This window comes from Callospermophilus lateralis, chromosome 3 (genome assembly GCF_048772815.1).
Source record: "Callospermophilus lateralis isolate mCalLat2 chromosome 3, mCalLat2.hap1, whole genome shotgun sequence".
NCBI classification, from domain to species: Eukaryota; Metazoa; Chordata; class Mammalia; order Rodentia; family Sciuridae; genus Callospermophilus; species Callospermophilus lateralis.
The window spans coordinates 112,629,744-112,651,338 of NC_135307.1; the positions used below are offsets into that span (position 1 = coordinate 112,629,744).

The 21,595-nt window shown below is 50.4% G+C and overlaps 1 protein-coding gene across 2 annotated transcripts; it reads left to right on the top strand.

Annotated features, from left to right (window-relative positions):
- The first annotated feature begins 2,076 nt into the window (after positions 1 to 2,076).
- Positions 2,077 to 20,901, top strand: Paqr5 (progestin and adipoQ receptor family member 5). 2 transcript variants are annotated; one of them, XM_076848667.2, is made up of 7 exons: positions 2,077 to 2,085; positions 2,381 to 2,508; positions 5,103 to 5,308; positions 9,477 to 9,603; positions 15,847 to 15,943; positions 17,457 to 17,598; positions 20,660 to 20,901. In XM_076848667.2, the coding sequence occupies exons 1-7, from the start codon at positions 2,077 to 2,079 to the stop codon at positions 20,899 to 20,901; spliced, it is 951 nt and encodes a 316-aa protein (XP_076704782.1). The 2 variants fall into 2 exon arrangements, with proteins under 2 accessions (XP_076704782.1, XP_076704783.1); XM_076848668.2 differs by lacking the exons at positions 2,077 to 2,085; positions 5,103 to 5,308 and having other exon boundaries at positions 2,469 to 2,508.
- The last annotated feature ends 694 nt before the right edge of the window (positions 20,902 to 21,595 follow it).

Consider the following 21,595-nt stretch of genomic DNA (forward strand, 5'->3'; position numbering starts at 1 on the left):
AGGTCTTACATCTAATGCAGTGGTCCTGAATGGTCTTTCTTACTGTGCTTTAGTGTTAATTTTTTTTTAAATGAGGCTCTCCTTAATTACTTCATGTGAAGGAGTGAATAATTAATAGTAATTGCACCTTTCGTAGAGTCTTTGCATTTTAATAAGCAGCTAATGCTTTAATTTACTTAAAAAATTTTTTTTAAGGAAGAAAGAGAAAAACTTGAAAAGTGGAATGATAAGACCAGTGGGAAGCTCCTGGGAGCCTGTTTTCTGCCAGGGGCCTTCCGAATGCTACCATGCAGGCTCTGTCCTCCTCCATGTGCATCAAAGGCTGAGGCTGGTGGCCCATTTGCCCCCTTGTTGTTAGCCCTGGAGCAGTGGGAAACTGCCAATCAAGATTCCTGCTGCCAGGGCTGGGGCTGTAGCTCAGTGGTAAAGCGCTTGCCTTGCATATGTGAGGCACTGGGTTCGATCCTCAGCACCACATAAAAAAGAAAAAGAAAAAGAAACTGTGTGTTTATCTACAACTAAATAAATATTTAAAAAAAAAAAAAAAAAGATTCCTGTTGCCCGCTAGAAGAGTCTTCACTGTAATCCAGGGACTTCAGAATTGAATGGTGAACCAAAAACCAGAACGTATCACTTTTCTTAGTCATGACCCAAACTAACTCATTACTTCATGGGGCCATGAGCCAACTCAATTATCTTCCCTCCCCTGTTGACTAGTTTTACCCAGAGTCAAACTAACAGGTCCCGAAGCTCAGAGCTGCTGCTGGGAGGGAACCTGGTCACCTTCCTGCCAGTGCCTTCCCACTTTACAGATGAGGGCTTTGAGATCCCAAGTGTTGCGGCCCAGCCCAAAGGCACACGGCACCTTGGGGACTGAAATCTGACTCTGCTCTGGAAGCCCCTTACTTTCTTTATTGTCCTGTGGGAACCTCAAGAGCCAGCACCCACTAGACCTCACATGTACTGGGGTGGAACCTGGGCCTCATGGGTGCTACGTGTGTGTTCTACCATTGAGCTTGGCCCCAGCCTGTCCTGTTTTTAAATGGAGGCCTCTCTTAATGAAGAAGTTGGTGACCCAAGTGAGAGATGGGGCGGGGTTGGAGTTTCTCCAGCCTTTGCCTCCTCCTGAAGTTGAAAAAGCAAAGGAAACTTTTAAATGCGTCCTGACCTGACTTACATCACGATGACTAATATTATCATTGTTATCGATTGCTTCAATCAAGCCACTAGTTTATCATTTACCTTTCAAAGGTTATGTCAATATTCATATAAATTAGTGGCTCTGAACTGGAGGAGATGTTGCCCATGGGGGACATTTGGCCATATCTTGAGACATTTTTTGGTTTTCACCACTTGGTCGGGGTGGTAGTGGGCACAGTGAGAGCCACTGGCATCCAGTAGATAGAGGCCATGTGTATCTCAAGATGATGCACAGGCCAGGCCCCCCCCCCTGCCGCCCCCAGGAACTATTTGGCCCCAAATGTCAGTGAAAACCTTGCTCAACACAAAGGAGTGAGGGGTTGTCTTAGTGCTAATACCTTGACAATCAAACTCTTCCATGTTTTTCCATGTTCGGCCCAGCCTCTGCTCCACCATGAATACTTACATTTCCACAGCCCTTATGATCCTGGCAGGGGTTCAACTCATATTCCACTTGTCATCATTCACTGCATCCAGAGCTGTTGTCCCTCTTGCATTGTCCTCTCTGTTACCGGTTTTTTGATGGATGTAATAGGATACCTGAGGTGGGCTGACCCGTTCATGTTTCTGATTGGGGTGTTTGGAGGGACTTGCCAAGTGAGCTGCCTAGGCTGGGGTGGCGCTGTGGGACCTGCTGCGATCAGCCTCCTCTTCCACAGGCCAGGCGTCAGCATCATAGTCCTCATCATCAGTAGCCTTTATGAAGTGCTTTGTGACTGTCTCCTGGCACAGGGGTATCTTTTGCAGAGATCTCCACCAGCTCCTGACATCTGGGGCATGTTGGCTCAGACAGGCAGCATATATGTTAGCCAACCACAAAGACTGGGCTGTAGGCCCCAGGCAGAAGGTGCAAAAACGGATTTCTAGGCAACATTCATGCCAAGAGTAAGTGCGACTGGGAAGGCAGATAGGCTGCATTCCCAAAGAGATCCTGGCTCCTGGCTTCTCTCCTCTAGCTGGCTGGAGACTTTTGGAGGACTTGGGATTCTAGAAGCTCACAGGAGGGAAAGAGGGAAAGAGGGAGAGAGGATAGCAGTTTGACAGGTCAGGGAATTGTTCAAGGGTCCCAGGTAACAGTGCACAGACTAGGAGAAAACATGATGCCCACCAGAGATACTCCTCTGAGATCTTCAGGCGGCCCTCTTTTCTCACCTCCGTGCCCTTTGTTGTCCCTCTGCAGGTGTTCCATGAGCGGGGCATCCTCTTTGGCTACCGGCATCCACAGAGCTCCGCCACAGCCTGTGTCCTCAGCCTTTTCCAAATGACCAATGAGACCCTCAACATCTGGACTCACTTGCTGCCCTTCTGGTATCTTCCAGTGCCCTTGACCAGCCCATCTCATCTAGGGTCCCTGAGGATTAGGGTTTCTTTGAGACACAGTTGGGATTGGAAGGGCTGGGATTGGGGGATTCCTCTATGGGGACAGGTGACCTTGTGGCAGAAGGAGAAGCTGGGTGCTCCATGGAATGAGCTATAGCACGTGGATTGTGGCTGGATTCCAGGGGCTTCTGGAGCTCCCAGGCCCTTCCTTGATTCAATAGTATTTATCTTCATCCCCTTTAGTCCTGGCAGCTTTGCAGGTCTTTGGGAAGCCAGTAACCAGTATCTCTGGTTAAAATGTCACTAGCTTGAGCAGATCACTTAATCTCTCATTTTCCCCTCAAAGCAGTCGCGATGGTCTGTACCTTTCTCAAGGTTGCAGGGAGGACAGGGAGAAAATGGTTAAAGGCATCGGGGCACAGAGCAGCAGGTTCATAATTGTTCTGGAACCACAGCAATGGGCAGGCCCTTGGTCAGGCAGTGCTCTAATTCAGTCAGCTAAGAGCAAGGCTCTGGGAAGCATGAACCCAGGAGAGGGAGTTTCAGGAAGTCCAAAAGGGCCTTGCTGAGAAAGGTGGGCCCCGGACCAACTTCACACACCTCCTGGGGAGGAGTTCGCCCTGAGGCGGGGCCACAGCACAGACATAGTGCAGTCAGCAGTCCCCAGTGTCTGTAGTAGGTTGCTTCAGAACCCCTGCAAATACCACAATCTGTGAATGGATGCTTCCTTATATAAAATGGCATAGCATTTTCCTATCCCCTATGCACATCCTCCCATATACTTTGAATCTTCTCCAGATTTCTTATAATATTTAATACATTGTGTATGCTGTGTACATGATATGGTATACTATTTAGAGAATAATGACAAAAAAAATCTACATGCTCAATGCAGTCACATATTTCCTCTCCCTGGATATTTTTGATTCATCGTTAGTTGAATCCCAAGATGCAGAACTACAAATAGTGAGGCTTGACTGTATGTCAGGGCAGGGAGGACCTCATAGGTCATTTGGGCCACTGTCCCACTCAGACCACTGTCAGCTGACAGACGCAGCCAGAGAAGGGTGTCTTCTTTATATTGCATAGCAGAGTTGAGGCACAGGTGGGTCCTGGACCCCCCCCCCCCAGACTCTATGAAAGAGTCAGAGGGACCCCAGAGCGTGCTGAGTGGAGACAGGCCTGAGGGAGCCCGCTGTGCTCTGGCATGCAGGTAATCAGCCTGACGGAAGGCAAAAGACAGACAGACCCAGGGCCAACATGCAGGGGAAGGCTGGTCCCAGCAGCCACCCTGGCAGAGGGGAGAGAAAGCTCAGTCTTGGGGTAGAGTTGGGAGAAGAAGCCTGACAGCCCTGGGGCCTGAGGACTGGGCAGGATGGCAAGTTCCTACTCAAGGAGGCCATTTGTCATTTAAACTTTTTGCTTCTATAAAAATCCTGCAGGCTAATAAATAGTAGCATTGCAGAAGGGAATCAAGTTAGGGTCTCTCCGGCCCTCATTCTCCCTGCAGCTGCCTGTTTCCTGTGCATCCTCCTGAGCTGCTCTAGGGAGCCTGAGCAACCGTGGCTTGTGCACCCCCAACTTCAGCATATTTTCTCCCATTGCTCTCCTGCTGTCTCACGTGGAGGTCTCACTGGACCCAAGTCTCTCGGGTTTCAGAATGAGAGTTCTGTTTTGTTGGATGAACCATGATTGATGTCAGTTGTTTTGAGATTTGATACCATTACAAAGTGGGTCTTGAGGCCTGTGAACAGATCCCTATGGGAGGACTTTTTAGCTGTTTTACAGCTGAACCAACCAGGCTGAGCTACCCCACTGCATACTGCTGCCCTACACGTGCCAGGCTCTCAGAGACGATCCCAACTGCGCACATAGACCAGCCGGAAGGGCCTGGGAAAGCCTGTGTCCAAATGCCTTAAGGAACTGAAATGATGAAATGATCCCGAGGTGATGAAAGGATATGTTTTGGGAAAGAGCAAATAGCTTAAGCTTTACTTCTGCTGAGGCAGGATGAAAACGTGTAGCCAGAGGGTTTAGGGAACCTCCTTCAGTTCCTTGTGAACATGCTCTGTAGAGTCTCCATCTTTGGAGGAGTTAGTAGGAAAGGGAGCCTGTTCTTCATGAGTGGTTTGTGGAAGTGAGGTGCTGTACAGGTGGGACCCCATATGTGGGTTGCAGGTTAGGCAGATCTAACATAGGACTGTGCCATACTCTAAACTTGCTAGCACTAGGAATTGTCATGGGAGGTGGTGAGCCCACCATCCTTGGAGGCGTGCAAGCCAAGGCTGGAGAATCACTTGGATAAGATGCCATGAAAGAAATTCCATCACCCTGTGGCAGGGAGAGGATTGGATTAGATAGACCTAAAAAGGCTCTCTTCTTACCCACCCCACCTGCCCACTTCTAATTTACTGCTTCTTAAGTCCAAAAGGCCCCTTCCACCCTCTCCAGCACATGGCACTTCACCAAAGTGAGAACTCATAGGAATTGGTCATCCTAGAGAATGGAAAACGGGGGAGGGTCGGGTGGAGAATTTGGAGGTTCCCAGCCACAGAGCTTCAGGGGCCCATGCTGTGTTCCAGGTTCTTTGTGTGGAGGTTTGTGACAGCACTATATGTGACAGACATCCAGAATGATACCTATTCATGGCCTCTGCTTGTGTACATGTGCACCAGCTGCGTGTACCCTCTCGCATCCAGCTGTGCGCACACCTTCAGCTGTATGTCCAAGAATGCCCGGCACATCTGCTACTTCCTGGACTATGGTGCTGTCAACCTCTTCAGCCTGGGTATGTGAATCTTCTCCCCTGAGACCCAGCCATTCGCCCCTTCTCCTATGGGCAGGGCCACTACGAGGCTTTGATGGGTGTGTAGGAGTCTCAGGAATTCCAGGATCTCTGTCCAGGCTCCTGATGAGGGTTTTGTAAGAAGCTCTCTCGTCCGTCCATGTGCTTCTGTAGTATAAATGCTCTCTGTGTGGCTACTTCAGGCTCTCAGTATGATACCCCCAACATCTCTCTGTTTTTCTTTGACACTGGGGAGGAGATGCGCGCAGGCACATACCATTACATAGTAATTCCACCACACAGATATTTATAGATGTACGCAATGAGAACTTAAGACTTCTGTTAATACGATTTACCTAATTGTAAGCTTATGTAATCTTGATTTTTGATGGTAGCTGGGCTAACAGTCGACTTGCAAGACTCTGAAACTTTCATAATCAGCTCTTACCGGCCAGGACAGGCAGACTCCAGCACATCAGGACTGGTCTCTGTCATGCCTGGTAGAGAACAAGGGTGAGGGGTCACGAACGGAACCTCCTTTGTCCTGAGTCTTAGAGGTGTTAGAGGCCCGTTCAAAGTGCCACAGGAACAGAGCTGCAAACCTGTTGGCGACACGGGTGTTGGCGTCTCCGACTCCATCTTTTTCTTAAACTCCTGCCTGTTCCTCTCTCCTCTACTTATGGCATCCTCATCCCCTAGGACCCTGGTTCTAGCTCTCCGTCCTTCCTGCTCCTGCTCTGGGTTGAAAGCCAATCGCTGTCTTCCCTTTCACGCGAGTTGTGCAGGAGGATCCTGGAGGTGATTAAGTGACCCCCTTCCTGCCACTCCTAGGGCTCTGCTGTCCAGTCCCCACCACTCACCAACACAGGTTGCCAAGGCCCCAACCTTGTGCTTGTCGTCAGGGTGCACACTGGCTTCGTGGCCGTCTCTCCTGGGCTCTCGCCAGCCTTTGACGCAGGGGCCTCTCCTGCAGCACCCTCCCCCTTGTTCTTCCTTTTTTGCTAGCCCTTCCTCTGTTCTCCTCCATAGATGAGCTTGCTCAGAATTGACCCTCTCGCCTCTTCTCTACATGGCCCAGCTCCTGGCTGCTGCCCACACCATCCCTTATCTCCTCTGACCAAGGTGCTCCCAAACTCCATCTTTGAACTGTGGACCTGAAGTTCTTGATACCTCCGAGCCTGAGACCAGGACTGTCTGCATCCTCCCCCCACCTGCCCCCTCATCTGTCCCCTCTCCCATACCCCCCAGCCAGTGCCTGCCGCTCCTGCTCATTCGTGTCAGAACTCTGTAGTAACCCTGCCCTTCTCGCACCATCCACCTAATTGGTGATCAGGTCAATTGAGGGTCTTTCCTATGCACCCTTCAAGGGGCTCTGCCCCATAGTCTTGGCTAGCACCCACGCCTGGGCCTCCCCGCTGAATGGTGGCCACAGGCTCTCCAGGTCCACCCAGATGCCCTGGAGGTCTTTGCAACAACACCTCCCACATCTCTCCTCCCAGTATGAACTTTCAGGCCCTTCATTACCCGGGATGAAGTCCAAACTCCCGAGCCTGGTGGCTTCCTTTAGGCTCATTTCTGATGAGAGCATTTTGAGTAATTCTCTGCTGAGCATCTGACACGTCATAACATGGTGCTTAATTGTCCAGATTCTGGAGCCCAGTGCCACCACTCTTTGGTAGTTACGTGCTCTTGGGCAAGTTTCTTAATCTCTCCAGCCTCAGTGTTCTCATCCAGAACATCGGCATAATGTCTTCTCCTAGGAGTATTATGGTGATTAAATGATTCTACGTGGAGCCTCTGGGACGGTGTCTGGCGCTTGGTCCACCACACAGGGTGGCCAGCACCATGACTGTCTCACTAGCCCAGGCAGCACCCCCTGGTGGCTGCTATGGGCATGCCCACGCGTAGGTGAGTGTAGAGGAGAGTGAAGGTAAATTGCCAGGGTCACTCCACTGGGAAGTGGCAGAGCCAGGCTTAGACCAGAAGCCTGCACTGTCAGCCAGTGCCCCACACTGCCTCCCTCCTCCACTGGACCCCAGTGTGTGTGTGAGTGCCCCTGTCACCATGTCTCCCTCCTCAGAGCCTCATGTGCCATTCCCAGGTCTTCCTCTTCCCTTCCCTGCAGGGTCTTCAAACCTTTGCCCTGGGTGCTTTGGGGCCCTGCTCTGGGGCCCTCTTCCTATCTTCCTCCATAGCTCTGACCCCCAGCTTGTCAGAGATGCCTTAAGGCCTGCCCCCTCATGGGATCAACTGGCTGAGGACAGGCGTGTCATTGCTGCTCCATGTTCTAGTTCGCAGCCCCAAGGTTTGACATGAAAAAAAAGCTGAGCAAATGTGAAAGGAAGGGGTAGGCTTTTGAGAGAAACCACTGATTTCACCTCAGACCCACAGCTCTGCCCTCCACTGTCACCTCTCCTCCCCGCTCTCCTCCTCCCACCCTGGAGAGCCCTCAACTCCTCAACGTTGGCAATTACTTTAACTTCCTTGGCCTCCAGCTTTTCCTCCCTTGGGCTTCCTGTGTACTTCCGCTAGGTTTTGGCCCTCTTCATTTTCTGTTTAGCAACCTTCTGTGACTCCCTATTTTCTTCAAGAGGAGGTTCATTTTTTTCAGACTGGCATCCACAGCTGCTCCCCGGACAGGCACCTGCCTTCAGGTGCTTATCAGAGACACCTCAGCCTCAACTCCAGGTGGGGCCATGGTCAGCTTCTTGGCCTATTGCTTTGTCCATCCTGAGTGCCCACCCCACATGGGAAACCACCTTGCATGCTGTTGTAGTTCTGGGCAGGGTCTGAAGCCCCCTGGCTCCTGTATTGCCCACGCGGCTGGTGCTACCCTGGGCTCCAGTTGGCATCCACTGAGTTCATGGCATCCAGGTCCAGGTGGGCGTCTTCTCCTAGTGTCAGCCTGAAAAAGCCCTGTGTGCTCCCCTGGAGTGGTTCCCAGTTAACACCTCACAGGCAGCTGCTGCCCCGGGGAGCGTGCTACATGGTACCAGGAGGGCAACTCTCAGCCCTTTCCACCTGTGAGACCAATTTCACTGGATCCATCAGCCAAACGTGGTAAAAGGCAGAGGTTGGACCTGAGAGGCTGGGGCTGGACCCAAGCTGGAATTTCCAGGTTCTCAATGTCTTGGAAGAACAGGGTCCTTGAACCTGATCCCTCAGTGTCTGGCCTGACAGGCCTGTGGTCACCCATTCCAGAGGGATACCCTCAAGTGAGTGCATGCAGGTGCTGGCCCCTTGGTGAAGGACAGTCGTCTCCCCTGTGGTTGCAAATAAAATTCTCAGCCAATTGGTCTCTGGAAGGTCCTAGGGTCACACCTCACACAGATTGCAACATCTGAAAACAACAACAACAACAACAACAAAACAACCTTATCTAGCCTCTCAGCCGGACAGTCTCCAGCTTCTTCTCAGGGAGGGTCTGCCCCCTCACACTGACCTGCCCATAGGAAGCACCTGCCCTTGGGCAAGTGAAGTATGCATGTTCTGAGAGAAAAGCTGAGACTCTGGGCTGTCTTCACCAGCAATAGCACAGAGTTAAGAGCAGGGACAGCTGGGTGCATTGGCACATGCCTGTAATCTCAGCAACTTGGGAGGCCAAGGCAGGAGGACCACAAGTTAAAGACCAGCCTCAGTAGCTATGCAAGGCCTTTTTTAAATTAAAAAATGAAAAGGGCTGGGGATGTAGGTCTGTGGTAGAGCACTTGCCCAGCAAGTATGAGGCCCTAGGTTCAATCCCCAACACTGCAAACAAACAAATCAAAAAATCTGGAACTTTCTCTCCCAGCTGCCTAGGTTTGAAGCTTGGCTTTGCTACTTTCTGGCTGTGTGATCCTGAATGAATTGCTAAACGTTTCTGTGCCTCTATTTTCTCATCTGTAAACTGAGGATAAGTGTAAGCTTTATGTGGGAGGATGGGGATAGAGATTAAATGAGTTAACGTATGCAAAAATGGAGGAATACTAAATTACAGGCAAGTCTCAGGATAAGACTTAGGTAAGAAGAGGAGCAAGGGGTGAGCATTCTGGGAGGGTACAGGGGGAGGCCTGCTTACGGGTCTGTGGGATGATGAGGGCTAAGACGGGGGTGGGGGTGGGGGATAGTCTTTCTAGGAATTCACCCAGTGCTGAAGCCTGGCTTTGTTCCCAATGTTGGTTTTTCTTCCCAGGCTCAGCCATCGCCTACTCTGCGTATACGTTTCCTGAAGCGCTGGTGCAAACCCCCTTCCATGACTACTACATAGTGCTGGCCGTGCTGAACACCATCCTCAGCACCGGCCTTTCCTGCTACTCCAGGTACCAGGCTCTCTGAATTCAGATGGGCAGATAGGGAGGGGGGCTTAGCATGCAACTCCATGGCATTTGAGGGGTCCGTGGAGGAGGTTGGCTGGGAGCCTGGCTCCGTTCCAGGTGGATCTCCTGTTGCTGAGCACCATAGGTGTGCACAGGTGCTGCCCCACAAGGCCCCTTGCTCAGAAGAGCCCATGCTTGGTTTAATGCTCTGAAATTCTTAGTGATTATGGAACAAGAGTGTCCCCCACTCCGATACTGTACTGGTTCCTATAAATGATGTAGCTGACTTTACTAGGCAAGTCACTTAGTTCCCTTGAACTTCGGTTGCTCATTTATAAAGCCGGGCCATTCATCTACCTTCTGAAATGGACGTGAGGATGACAGGTAACGTTTCCAGGATGACTCTCACAAGCCCAGACGGTGGAGGTGCCTTGTAAACAGGCAATCTACTTCTAATAGCAACGGAGGGGGCCTGCCTCTCTGCGTGTGTGGTGGATGACGCATGATAGTCAAATGCCCAGCTCATCCCCATAGCTGTGGATCACACCCAGCTCACTGCCTCTAATTCCCATTGTTCTTTTCCCTTTCGCTCAAGAAAACCCCTTGGGATGTGAATGTGAGAGGCGTTGTTATGGGGACAAGTACACTAATTTCTATACCTCTTGGCAAAAGTTTGTTGTCCAAAAGCTCAGGTTCCCTGTAATAATGTGGAAGGTCAGGGGACCTTCCACAGGGCTGTATCAGGGTGACAGCCCTGTCCAGATAGTGCTGAGGTCCCAGGCAGCAGCAGGTCAGGAAAGGCATCAAGGTAGGCTGCAGATTGCCCCTTGGTTCTTGTCTCCCAACTACAATCCCAGGAAGCCATTGCGCTCCATTTGGAACACCTGAAGCCCTCCACTGTCTCTCCCCAGGAAGAGCAGGTATGTGAGGTGTGCCCTTGTAACTTCTCTGGGCTCCCATTTCCTTGGGTTTTGTAGGATCCAGGGAGAGTAGGCATTTCACAAACCCGACAAACAGGTTTTTTGAATATGTGGAAGGATAGATTCTTCAGCAGCAGCAGCAGGAACATCCGCCCCAACTTGACTTCATTTGCCTGCACTGAGATGGGGCAGAGGTGTGGAGTTGCTTTTAATGGGAGAGGGTGCTCCTTGCTGGCACGGGCTCAACACTGGATTGTGCGTGGCTTCCTCCCCAGGGAGTTGCTGGGAGCAGGAGTGTGTGCTGGGGTCAGCTTCCTTCCCTTCCTGGAAATCCAGAGCTCTCCTAAAGTTGTGAGGAGCCAGTGTCCACCCACAGAGGCAGAGAATAAAGTAATACCCCCTCAGGGACACACCTGGGGCCTGGCCCTTGGACACATACATCACTGTTCCTGTCAGGTTGATTCCTGAAGACTGAGGTGTTTGGACTTCTGCATTAGAGGAGGGTGAGCACGGGATGAGGGGACAGAGGTGGCTTCATGGGCATGGAAGAAACATCCCCAGAGTTAATGGGTCAAAACTGCTTTCCAAGAACTCAGAAAGCAAATTCTTGGATCATTCGTCACTTTTTTTTTTTTTTTTTTAACTCTCTTAATCATTCACCTGCAACCACCAGGAGAGTTTGTTTCCTTCCAGCCCAGTCTCCCTGACTGTTCAGCTGCGGTGGATGGCCTTTGGATTTGGTATGCCTGGTGTGTTTGGATGAGCTTGTTTGCCTGGCAGCTGGGCCAAGAATCTCCTGAATGCCCATGTTTGGGGCCTTCCCTCCTTGACAAGGGAATAGTTTATTCTGTCTATGAATGGAGCACATCTGCGGCTGTTCCAGCCATCCTCCCCTCTACCCATCCACTCACCCACCCCACCTTCCTTAAAGCCTGCCAGGCTGGGAATACCGGGAGGAGTAAATGGCTGCCCTGGCTTCAGAGGGTACCAAGGAGAGGCAGATTACAGGCCTCCCCCAAAGCCCTTTAGGGCAGCAGGACAGGGTAGGGGAAACAGTAATGCAGATGCAAAATAACCTGTACAGGGCCCTAGGGAGTGACCTCAGGACTGAGCCTGGGAGGAAGCTCGTTTAACTGGAGAGGAGGAAAGGAGGGTCAGCCTGGATGAGGGTGGTGGTCATGGAAAAGACAGGACAGATTGGAAGAGGTGAGGAGTTTTCGAAGGGGAGGGGAGAGCACTAGGAGGGCCTGGAGGGCAGGCTGCAGAGAGGACACAAGCTGTGTCCTCTGAGGACATTTCCTTTGCTCAAGACAGACATTGATCTCCTGGGAAGAGACTTTCCTCTGCTTGGCTTCTGGCTTCTGCAGCTGCTGCAGAGCAGCTTTGGGGCTGTGCAGGAAGAGGAACGGAGAATGGGCGTCCCAGCAGGGCTCTTTGGGTTCTATCACACCTTGTCCTCTTCCCATGTTCCCATATCCATGGTGGTTCCCCTGCACTCACAGGCCTAACCTCCTCAGTCCCCATTGGCTCACTCTGCATAAGAGTCTGGAGAGTAAGGAAGATGACTGGTACTGGGGAGAGACACGCTGGCCCTGAGTGACTTCCTGTTAAGGAGGCAGAGAGGAGGGTCTGGATCCCTCCTGCTCCCCTTTCACCAGGGCAGGTTCCATCTGGCTGGGTGTCCTGCAGTGCCTGTGCCACAGTGTCTTCCTCCCCAGACCCAGCCCTGCCTCTCCCTCCAGCTCTAGCAGAGCTCAGCTGAGCCCCTTCCCCTCCCACAGCACCAACGGGACCAGGAACCTGGGCGTTCACAGGCCCAGCAGAGATCGTGGGTTCATGGCACTTGCTCCAGTGCTGTTCAGACCATTAGGGCCCATCTCGACATGGGGGACTGTAGTGCCCTGAGTGGTGTTTTGGTTCTTAATACCAAGGAACTTAGTTCAAGGAAGCATGTTCCAGAAGAACATTCTTTCCCATTCTATAGCATTTGAAGGGGTGGTGGGAGAATGTGCACCCTCTCTGCACCGGGGAGATCAGGATGCTGGCCTGCCAACTGCCCAGCAGCCCAACAGCACAGCCTCACTCCTTGTAGGAATGCTACTTATGCAGTGTTTGCCACGCAGCACAAGTCACTGTGAATCATCTGTCCGGCACGTCCAGCCATTGATTTTTATTTATTTATTTGACAAAGTTGCTGTGTGAAATGGTCTGTGGTCAGTGCTATGAGGGGAGAGATTAATCTTCGTGCCGGGTACACAGTGAGCTACACCACGAGAGTGATGCTAGGAGGAGGCGGCTGTGGTAGTGCAGGGGCATGAACTGGCCTGGGAGTGGCTTGGAGGCCAGAGCCCAGGGTAGAGACTCAGCAGACATAGTTCTAGACACTTCTGGAGGCCGAGGAGCCTTGGTCAGAAGGCAAAGAGGGACCTGACCCTCCACACAGTCACAAAATATAAACACACACACCCTTCTGCAATAGAGGGATTTTTATAAATCCCCATTAGTTCCAGGCCCTAGTTCCAGAATTCCTTACAGCTTTGTTAACACATTTATTGACCTAACCCTTTAAGCCAGGCTTCTCCCCAAATCCAGTATTTCCTGCTGGTCTCATGTGGGAAGATATTCCTGAATTCCTACTATCTATTTGACCCTGAGGTGCAGGAAGTTACGCAGGGTGGGCTTTGGACACTTGTGGGGCTTGGAGGCTTTGGAGGATTCTGTGGCTGCTCACAGGATGCCTGGCATCACTCCTGGAATCTCTGGCTGTGGCGGCACCCTGTGGCCTGATGTGGAATTGCATCTTGTAGCGGGAGGTACTCTGCTTTTCTGCTTTTTCCTCTGTTGCCTTCTCTCTCCTGTTCTGCTTTTTTCTCCTTTTTTTTTCCCCTCCTGTAGACTCGGATTTGTGGCTGGAGAGGCTGGTCCGATGCCCCTGGCCCCTGGGGAGGCGAAATGTTGTCTCAAGTCTCAGGAAATCCATGCTTTGGGGGATGGCCCTTACCAGCCAGAGCCAGATTTCTTCGTAAGTGGCTGCAAGGAATGCACTTTAGGGCAAGCCTCTTCCCCAGAGCTGGCAAGTGGTGGCAGTGCACAGCCAGGTAGACTGGAAAGGCAGCAGGGGCAGGTGCCCGGGCCATTAGGGCAGTGTGAGTGTGCTCCTTTTGGCCTGGGGAGGGCGGGCAGAGGCTGTTGGGAAGAGCAAAGGCTGGGCCTTCTGGGGCAGGCAGGGGGCAGGTTGAAACCAGAGAGGTCCACAGTCCTAGTTTAAACTTAGCTTTGTCTCTTATTAGCTCATCTGACTTTATGCAGATCACCCAGCCTGACTTTCCTCCAATTCCTGTTTGCTGGTCCAACATGGCTCTGAGAATTGGGGTCGGGGGGTAGAGCCACACACATTTACTGCATTTTACTAACTGTGCTTTGCTGTTCTAAACACCTTTCAAGCCTCATTTTTAGCAAATCCTTAAACTGTGAGGGAGGAAGTCATTGACCCTAGACTACGCCCAAGGCCTTGGAAGCACACAAAGATCAGGAAACCTGTCATAGTCACAGGGTCCTGAGGGGCGAGATCACAGCTCTGTGCAGCCTCCCCTCCCCAGATGCCTGCAGCGCTGTCCAAGGCTGTGGTTCTTGGATAAGCTGATGATGAATCAAGGGCACTTCTCCTCCAGCTCCTTCTCTTCTTTCTCCCTAAGTATCCCTTTTCTGTACCTGGAACCTACCACATGCTTCCTGTTTTATGGGCACAGACAGAAGAGACTTGCCTGTGGTCTTGAGTGAAGCTGTCTCTGGAGCTATGGGCTCCACAGGGCCCATGGTGTCCTCCTCCTACCCTCAAGCAGGGGGCCCTCATGAAGACTAATTTGCCCGGCTTCCCCGAGGACTGGGAAGAATACACTGGCCTAGAAATTGATCCTCAGGCACAGTTCTGGGCTGGGTTTGGGGAATCCCGACCTGACCAGATCCAGTGTCTGCCCTAGAAGAAGGTTCCCCAGTCAGAAGTGAGTCTGTCGGATGGTATGGACAGCAGTGGGATAGGCACAGGTGTACATGCTGGCTCTTAAGTAACACGAACAGCCTGTCCAGGGGAGGTGGGCCTAGCTCAGTAGGAGTAGGTAGTGAGGGAGAAAGGGCTGGTCCAACATGGTTCTGAGATGGGGGTGGGGGTAGAGCCACACACATTTACTGCATTTTAGTAACTGTGCTTTGCTGTTCTAAACACCTTTCAAGTCTAATTTTTAGCAAATCCTGGGTTGGGACAGAGGGTTGGGGAGCAGAGATGGGCATAGTGGTAGGACACAGGCCCCATCCCAGCAGAGCCCATGATGATCCAAGGCTGGGAGGGCCCCGGTGCTTCCACTATTTCTTCAGACTGCAGCCGAACTGCCTCCCGAGGGCCTTGATGCCAAATCTCTGCACACCACCCTGCTGGGCCTTCAGCCCCACTGCAGGGCATGGGTCCCTGAGGAGAAACCCAGCCTTGTGCAGTACACTGCAGTATTGAAATAGGTACTGGCCCCTGACACCTGGCCTTGGTAGTCCAGCAGGGACACATGAGCACTTCCTTACCAGGGCATCAGTTCCAAGCTATGGTTTTGTGTGAAATCTCCTTGGCCATCGATGTCCTCCTGGTGTCCAGCCTGCCAGCTGTGCTGCTGGTTCCCACACCTTTAGCTGCTGTCCCTCTCTGGGCCCACTGAGGCCCTATCATGGTCTGCTCGGGGGGACCTGCCTCTCTGCAACAACCAGTGTCGCTAGTGTTCATGTTGGGTTGGAGACAGGTGAGACTGGAGATGAAGGAGAGAAGGAGCAAACTGGCCAGCGCGGCTGGGTGTGGTATCATAGTCTGGAAACCCTGCCAGCTTACCAACCTGAAGCCAGGTTTTCCTCATGGTCCTCACCTGGGAGGCTCGCAGGAGTCAGGTGCCTCTCACCTCCATAGAGCATGCTTCACAGGGTCCATGGCAGTGCCTTCCCTTCCTGGTCCTGGAGGTGACTGGACTTTTGGAAATCTCCTTGCAGTTGAGTAACTTGGCACTTGTAGAGTTTCTGCCAGGGGTCTCCTCCCTGGCTTGGTCTGGACACACTGATTCTCATGGTGTCAGGACAAGTTTCTGCAGACATCTTTTTCAATCTGCGGGTCTGTCATTTCCACCAGGGAAGAGGCTGGTGAGAAAGCTGCTGGTCACAGGAGGAGGTGCAAACTGCTCGTCTTCTGTTGCTTACCAGCCTTTCCGTTACGTTCGGTGTGCACATGTATGTGAACACGTGTGATTGCCTGAAACTTTTCATTTCCATTTCTTCCCCCTTTCCTTCCCCAATTTAGGTTTCTTGAAATCCAGAAGCCCCGTCTCTGCAAGGTGCTTCGCGTCCTCGCCTTTGCTTACCCTTACACCTGGGACTCCCTGCCCATCTTCTACAGGGTAAGGGCCTAGCTGCATCCCGTTCTGTGGGCACACCTAGGAGGCAGTCATTTCCTGAGCTTCTGGGGGTCGAAACTCCATACTGGACACCATATGACACACAGGAGGCAAGATCTCGCTGCCTGGATGGCATATGCAGAGATTAGAGATGGCATGAGCATGGAGGCCCTGAGAGACAATGTGCCTGGGGGCTCAGGAGCAATGGCCCAGAGCTGGGCAGGACAGGAAGCTTGGGGTTTGGTAGAGTGAGCAAGGGTGGGCTCTGGAGGCCAATCGCTAATCCTTGCTGCCAGTCCTTGGGCAAGTTCTCCGCACCTTGATGTCCCTTATCTATAAAAAGGGCAGATATTAACACCACTGTGGGTTGTGAGGATGATTATGTGAGTTGACATGTGTAGTGCTGACTGATGGCAGGAGTCCAATAAATGCATTATTGTATCTTATCACTGATTAATGTATGCTCGTTTAGAATTGAAGGAAAAGGTATGAATGAAGGTCTTCAAGGAAGATGGGAATTAAGCAGAGAACACAGAGGAGAGGAGGGTTTAGGTAGGATAAGAAGGGGAAAGTCCATGTACTCTCAAATTAAGTAGGCCTGAGTTCAACTTCTGGTCCCACTACTCCTTGGTTGTGTGATCTTGGGCAGTGAACAGAACTTTCTGAACCTGAGGCTCTTCATCTGGAAGTGAGACTAACATTTCTCCTTCGTTGGAGGTAATGAGGATCAATCCACACGGTGGATCCGGTGGGCTCAGCAATGCCTGGCACACAGCCCATACGGAGGGGGTCTCTCCCAGAGCCAGTGTCTGGGTGCCATGATAAGACCCAGCAGGCGAGGCCTGGCTGGGAAGGGGAGTGGAAAGCTCCACCTGCCAGCTCGGGCATCTAGTGCTTGTTCTGTGCTCTCCCTATACGGCCGGGGGGAGACCTAGAGATGGGGTACAGCCCCTTCCTTTTGTTCCTTCTTTAAGTAAGTGTGCAGACCCACTCTTAAAGTCAGTATAGTGTGCCACAGGCTTGGCACTGTCACCAGTGCTGTGCGCTTCTAGCTCTTGGTGCATCAGACAGTGGGGCAGTGGGAGAGGGGTGGTGTCTAATTCGAAATGGTACCATTGGTCCTGGAACCAGCCTGCTGGGATTCTGATCCTGACTTTGCTACTTATTAGAGATTTGTGAATCCCTTCCTGGCCCACATTTCTTTTCTGCAAAATGGAGTCTGCTTTATGGTAATTGTTGAGACTTATATTAAATGATGCATGTAAAAGGCATAATAAGTGGTAGCTACTGTTATTATTTACATATAACACAAAAACTACACTCAAACCATGAAATGGTGTACTTAATACTCTTTAATGATTCAGAGGCCTTCAGGCCTTAAAGTCTTAATCAGGGCCATCAGTTCCAGGGCTGTGTGGGCTGAAGAAAGTTCATATGTCCACAGACCACTTTTATACTTATATTTCACCCCCAGAAAGAGTAGCAAAAGATCTAATAGGATTTTTCTTTTCTGCAGCTCTTCCTGTTCCCAGACGAGGACATTGAAAATGAAGCCACCTTATACCACCAGAAGCACGTTGTCATGACCCTCCTGGCCTCAGTCTTGTACTCTGCACACCTGCCGGAGTGCCTGGCCCCTGGATGCTTTGACTACATCGGTGAGTGGGCACTGTGGCCCTGTTATTATTTATTCTTGTTGATCTCCTGGCCAGGGAGGGGACCTATCTGACACCAGTGTAGTGGCTGCAAAGGCCCATGGGGGCAGGGTGGACAGGCAAGGGCAGGGAGAGAAGCAAATCTTGGGGAAGCTCAGGCCAAAGTGAATGCCACTGCAAGGTGACAGAGGCCAGCATATGTGACACCGTGCTTTGCTGGGTAGGAGCGGGGAGGATGGAGAGCAGGCGGGTCTAGACCTGAAGCCTTAGGAGGAGGAACCTTAGGTTCCCATCACTAAATGAACACTGGGGGCAGCTGTGGAGAGGAATAAGAAAGATGGCCTTGAGAAGGCAAGATGGGGATCTGTACTTCATGTCCCATCCTGGCTTTGAGGCTGGCTGAGTGGATATTTCCCTTGGGTCACTTCTGGTGAAGGTGACAAGCCTTTGGGATGAAAGTTCCTTAAATCAGGTCCATGGAAACCACAGGCCAGTCTTTGTCTCCAACATGGCAAACACCCTTGGTTTTCTCTAAGTCCGTTTGGTCTCTGGTTGAATTTCTACCTCCTCCCAGCTAAGAGATGTGACCAGGTATGCTTTGATTGATCTGACAAAACTCCATCCTCTTCTTCTGTTCTGCCAGAAGGGGTAGGAACTAGCAAAATGCTTAGAGGTCAGATTTCTAAAAGAGAGGAGGATCAGAGGCCAGGAAACAGGTGGCAACTGGCCCCTGCATACCATGGCTACTTCCAGACCCACTTTAAGGAAGTAGAGGTGGTATGGATGAAGTCTTGGGGACTGCAGGAAAAATAGTGAGGGGCATTATTTTGCTCCTCAGAATTCTATTAATTCACCTCTATCCTGTTCCCCTGGCCTAAGAGAACAGAGCAGAAAATCTCCCCTGAGGGGGGAACTCACCAGCACACCACTTTATGATGGGTATGTTCAGTCCTTAAGTAACTGACTCTGCTGGGGTGGAAATCCCTCTCTTTTAGCACCCTGAGCCCAACTTGTATGGGACTTGTTGGCCTGGCCTGATTAGCCATGACTGCAGGAAGCCCCCCAATTCCTGGTAGGCAGGACTGTTGAAGTTGAAGTCACTTTTCCTTGCTGCTGTCAAATTTGGGGTATACCTGATGCTGGTGGCTCTGTCTTTTCTCTTGGGGCCTCATGGAGACATGTGTGAGCCTTAGCTGGTGAACATAGTAACTGCTCTCTGTTTGGCCATGTCCTTGGGGAGCATCACCCCCAAGCTGCTTTGCTGTGTCACATACTGATTGGAATCATACATAGCCAATGTGTTCAGCTTGAGTGAGGCCAGGGTGGCACCTCTCAACACCTTCTTTTTTGGGAATGAGACTGGGGCTTTAAAGAATTCAGTAGACATCTGCTTGCAAATCTTCAACCCTCCTGAGCTTATATCTCTAACTTGTTTATTGAATACTTTTTCTGGGATAGGTACTGAGGGTACAATATGGAACTTTTTTCTTTTCAATTGGAGGATCATTTTTGAACTCTCATGTTGTATAAGGTTGCTAAGGCTGCTATACAAATACCCTTGACTGGATGGCCTGAACAACGCAAAGTTATTTTCTCACATTCTGGAGGCTGGAAGTCTGAGATCCAGGTGTGGGTAGGATTGGTTTCTTCAGAGACCTCGCTTTCTCTCTTTACTTTGGATTGGACCATTTTTTCCACCTGTTTTCATGTGATCTTCTTCTATGTGTAGGTGCAAGTCTATGTTCTAATCTCCATTTTTATAAGGACATTGGTCACTGAATTAGGGGCCACCCTAGTGACCTATCACTCAATTCTCTAAAGACCCTTTCTTCCTAATATGGTCACATTCTGAGGATATCAGTATATGGATTTCTCAGGGCACAACATATTCAAACCATAACATGTATGGTCTTCTCCTCCCACTCCTGGTGTCTGAGGCCCATACCCAAAGTAGTCTCTGACCCTGGGCATTGGACTCCTTTTCTCACCACTCACCACATGGCCCAGCTTACTCCCAGCACCTCTGCTGGGCTCCACCCTCTGTTGATGAGATATGTGAGCTGGGTGCAGCCTGCCTTCAAGGAACAAGAGCTCCTGGTTATGTTTTTGATTAACCAGCTGGAAGGAGAAGAGCACTTGGTAAGCAGTCCAAGAAAAACATGCAGCCAGCCTAACTTTCTCCTTTTTCATCTGGAAAATGAGTGTGGTAAATAAGTTGTTCTGAAAAAGAATTTTGCTCTGATGGTCTTCATATTTTTCTCATATTGCTGGCAATTGAACCCAGAGCCCATGTGTGAATTAAGCACAAACTCTACCACTGAGCTATGCATTCAGCCCCCTCACATTGTTCTTTAAAATACTTTTATTAAGGTGTACTTTATATATTAAAAGAGTCTCCCAGGGGCTGGGGATATGGCTCAAGCGGTAGCACGCTCGCATGGCATGCGTGCGGCCCGGGTTCAATCCTCAGCATCACATACCAACAAAGATGTTGTGTCCGCTAAAAAATAAACATTAAAATTCTCTCTAAAACAAAAAAGAGTCTCCCAAAGTCAACTGTACAATTCAATGTTATATTGTGTAAATTTTCCAAGTTGCCTGAACATCACCATAAATCCATTTTAGAACATGCACTGTGAGTACCAATTCCCACCCTTTGCTCGAGGCAACCATGAATCTCCTCTGTCTCTGTGGATTTGCCTACTCTGAATACTTCATGCAAATGGGATCTTATATGTGCCCTTGCTGGCTTCTTTCACTTGGCATCTTTTTAGCAAACATGTCATAGTTTGGGGGGCGGGCACGAACAACTTGTATAGATTGATACAACAGGAGTGGAAGCCCTTTATTGTAGGACAGGAACGGTATTTATACATTCCACACAGCTTATCTAATTAACATAAAATAGATACAGCAGTCAACCAATAAGGAATCTCCACACTTAATGGCTCACTTTTGTTACTTCACAAACCACTCCCTCTGGCATTTTGCCAGGCACCATCCTGACTTGTTTACAGACTCTAACATTCAGTGATCTCAAAGGCCTTTTGTGTGTTTGCTGTAGGTCACAGCCACCAGCTGTTTCACGTGTGCGTGATCCTGGCCACACACCTGCAGATGGAAGCCATACTTCTGGACAAGACTCTAAGGAAGGAGTGGCTCATGACCGCCTTCAGGCCCTTCTCTTTCTCTCAGATAGCTGTAGCCGTAATGCTGTGCCTCATCTTCAGCCTCAGCAACATAATTTATTTCTCTGCTGCTCTGTATCGGATTCCTGAGCCAGAATTACATAAAAAAGAAACATGATTCAGACTGTAAGCTTTTTGTGCCAGATGTCAACATTAAGCTGTAACACCCCAACTACCATAAGCCAGTGGCATGGTGCTGGCTTATGATGGCCAAAAACAGTTATAATGATTGGTGTCTTGGCATTTTTGAGTAGGTTTATGTCAAAAAGGCACTTAAATGGAGACATTACTCCAAATGTGCACTGATTCTGTAATGTATGATTTTTAAAAGGGGAACATGAACTCAATCAAGCAAGTTCATATCTCATTAAGTTTTAAGTGTGTTTAAAACAAAGTTTTCAATTCAACTTAAATGACTGAATTAAGCATATTGGCCTTATAGTTTTTTAAAAATGGAACCTTTATAAATGGCTTCATTTGATGAAATTCATGTAGCAAAGCTTCTTCCAAGAGCCTAGTAGTAGCCTGTCAACTGCGAAAGAATGAGCAGGAAAGATCTTTAGGAGATCTGAGAAACAGGAAGTTGGATCTTTGGGACCCCTGGGGACAGGGTAAACATTCCAGAATAAGAAGGGAATGAACTGTAAAGTCCTTTTCCCACAAGTCCATTCTGTTTTCAAGGTGCAAGTTTGTGGGGGGTTTTAGCCCCTATCTCCTCCTGACCAGTGGGAGAAGCAGAGGAAAGCACGCACGCCCCACACTCCCCGAAAGGTCGACTGGCACCCAGCCCTCCCTCACTGGAGGACAACAGA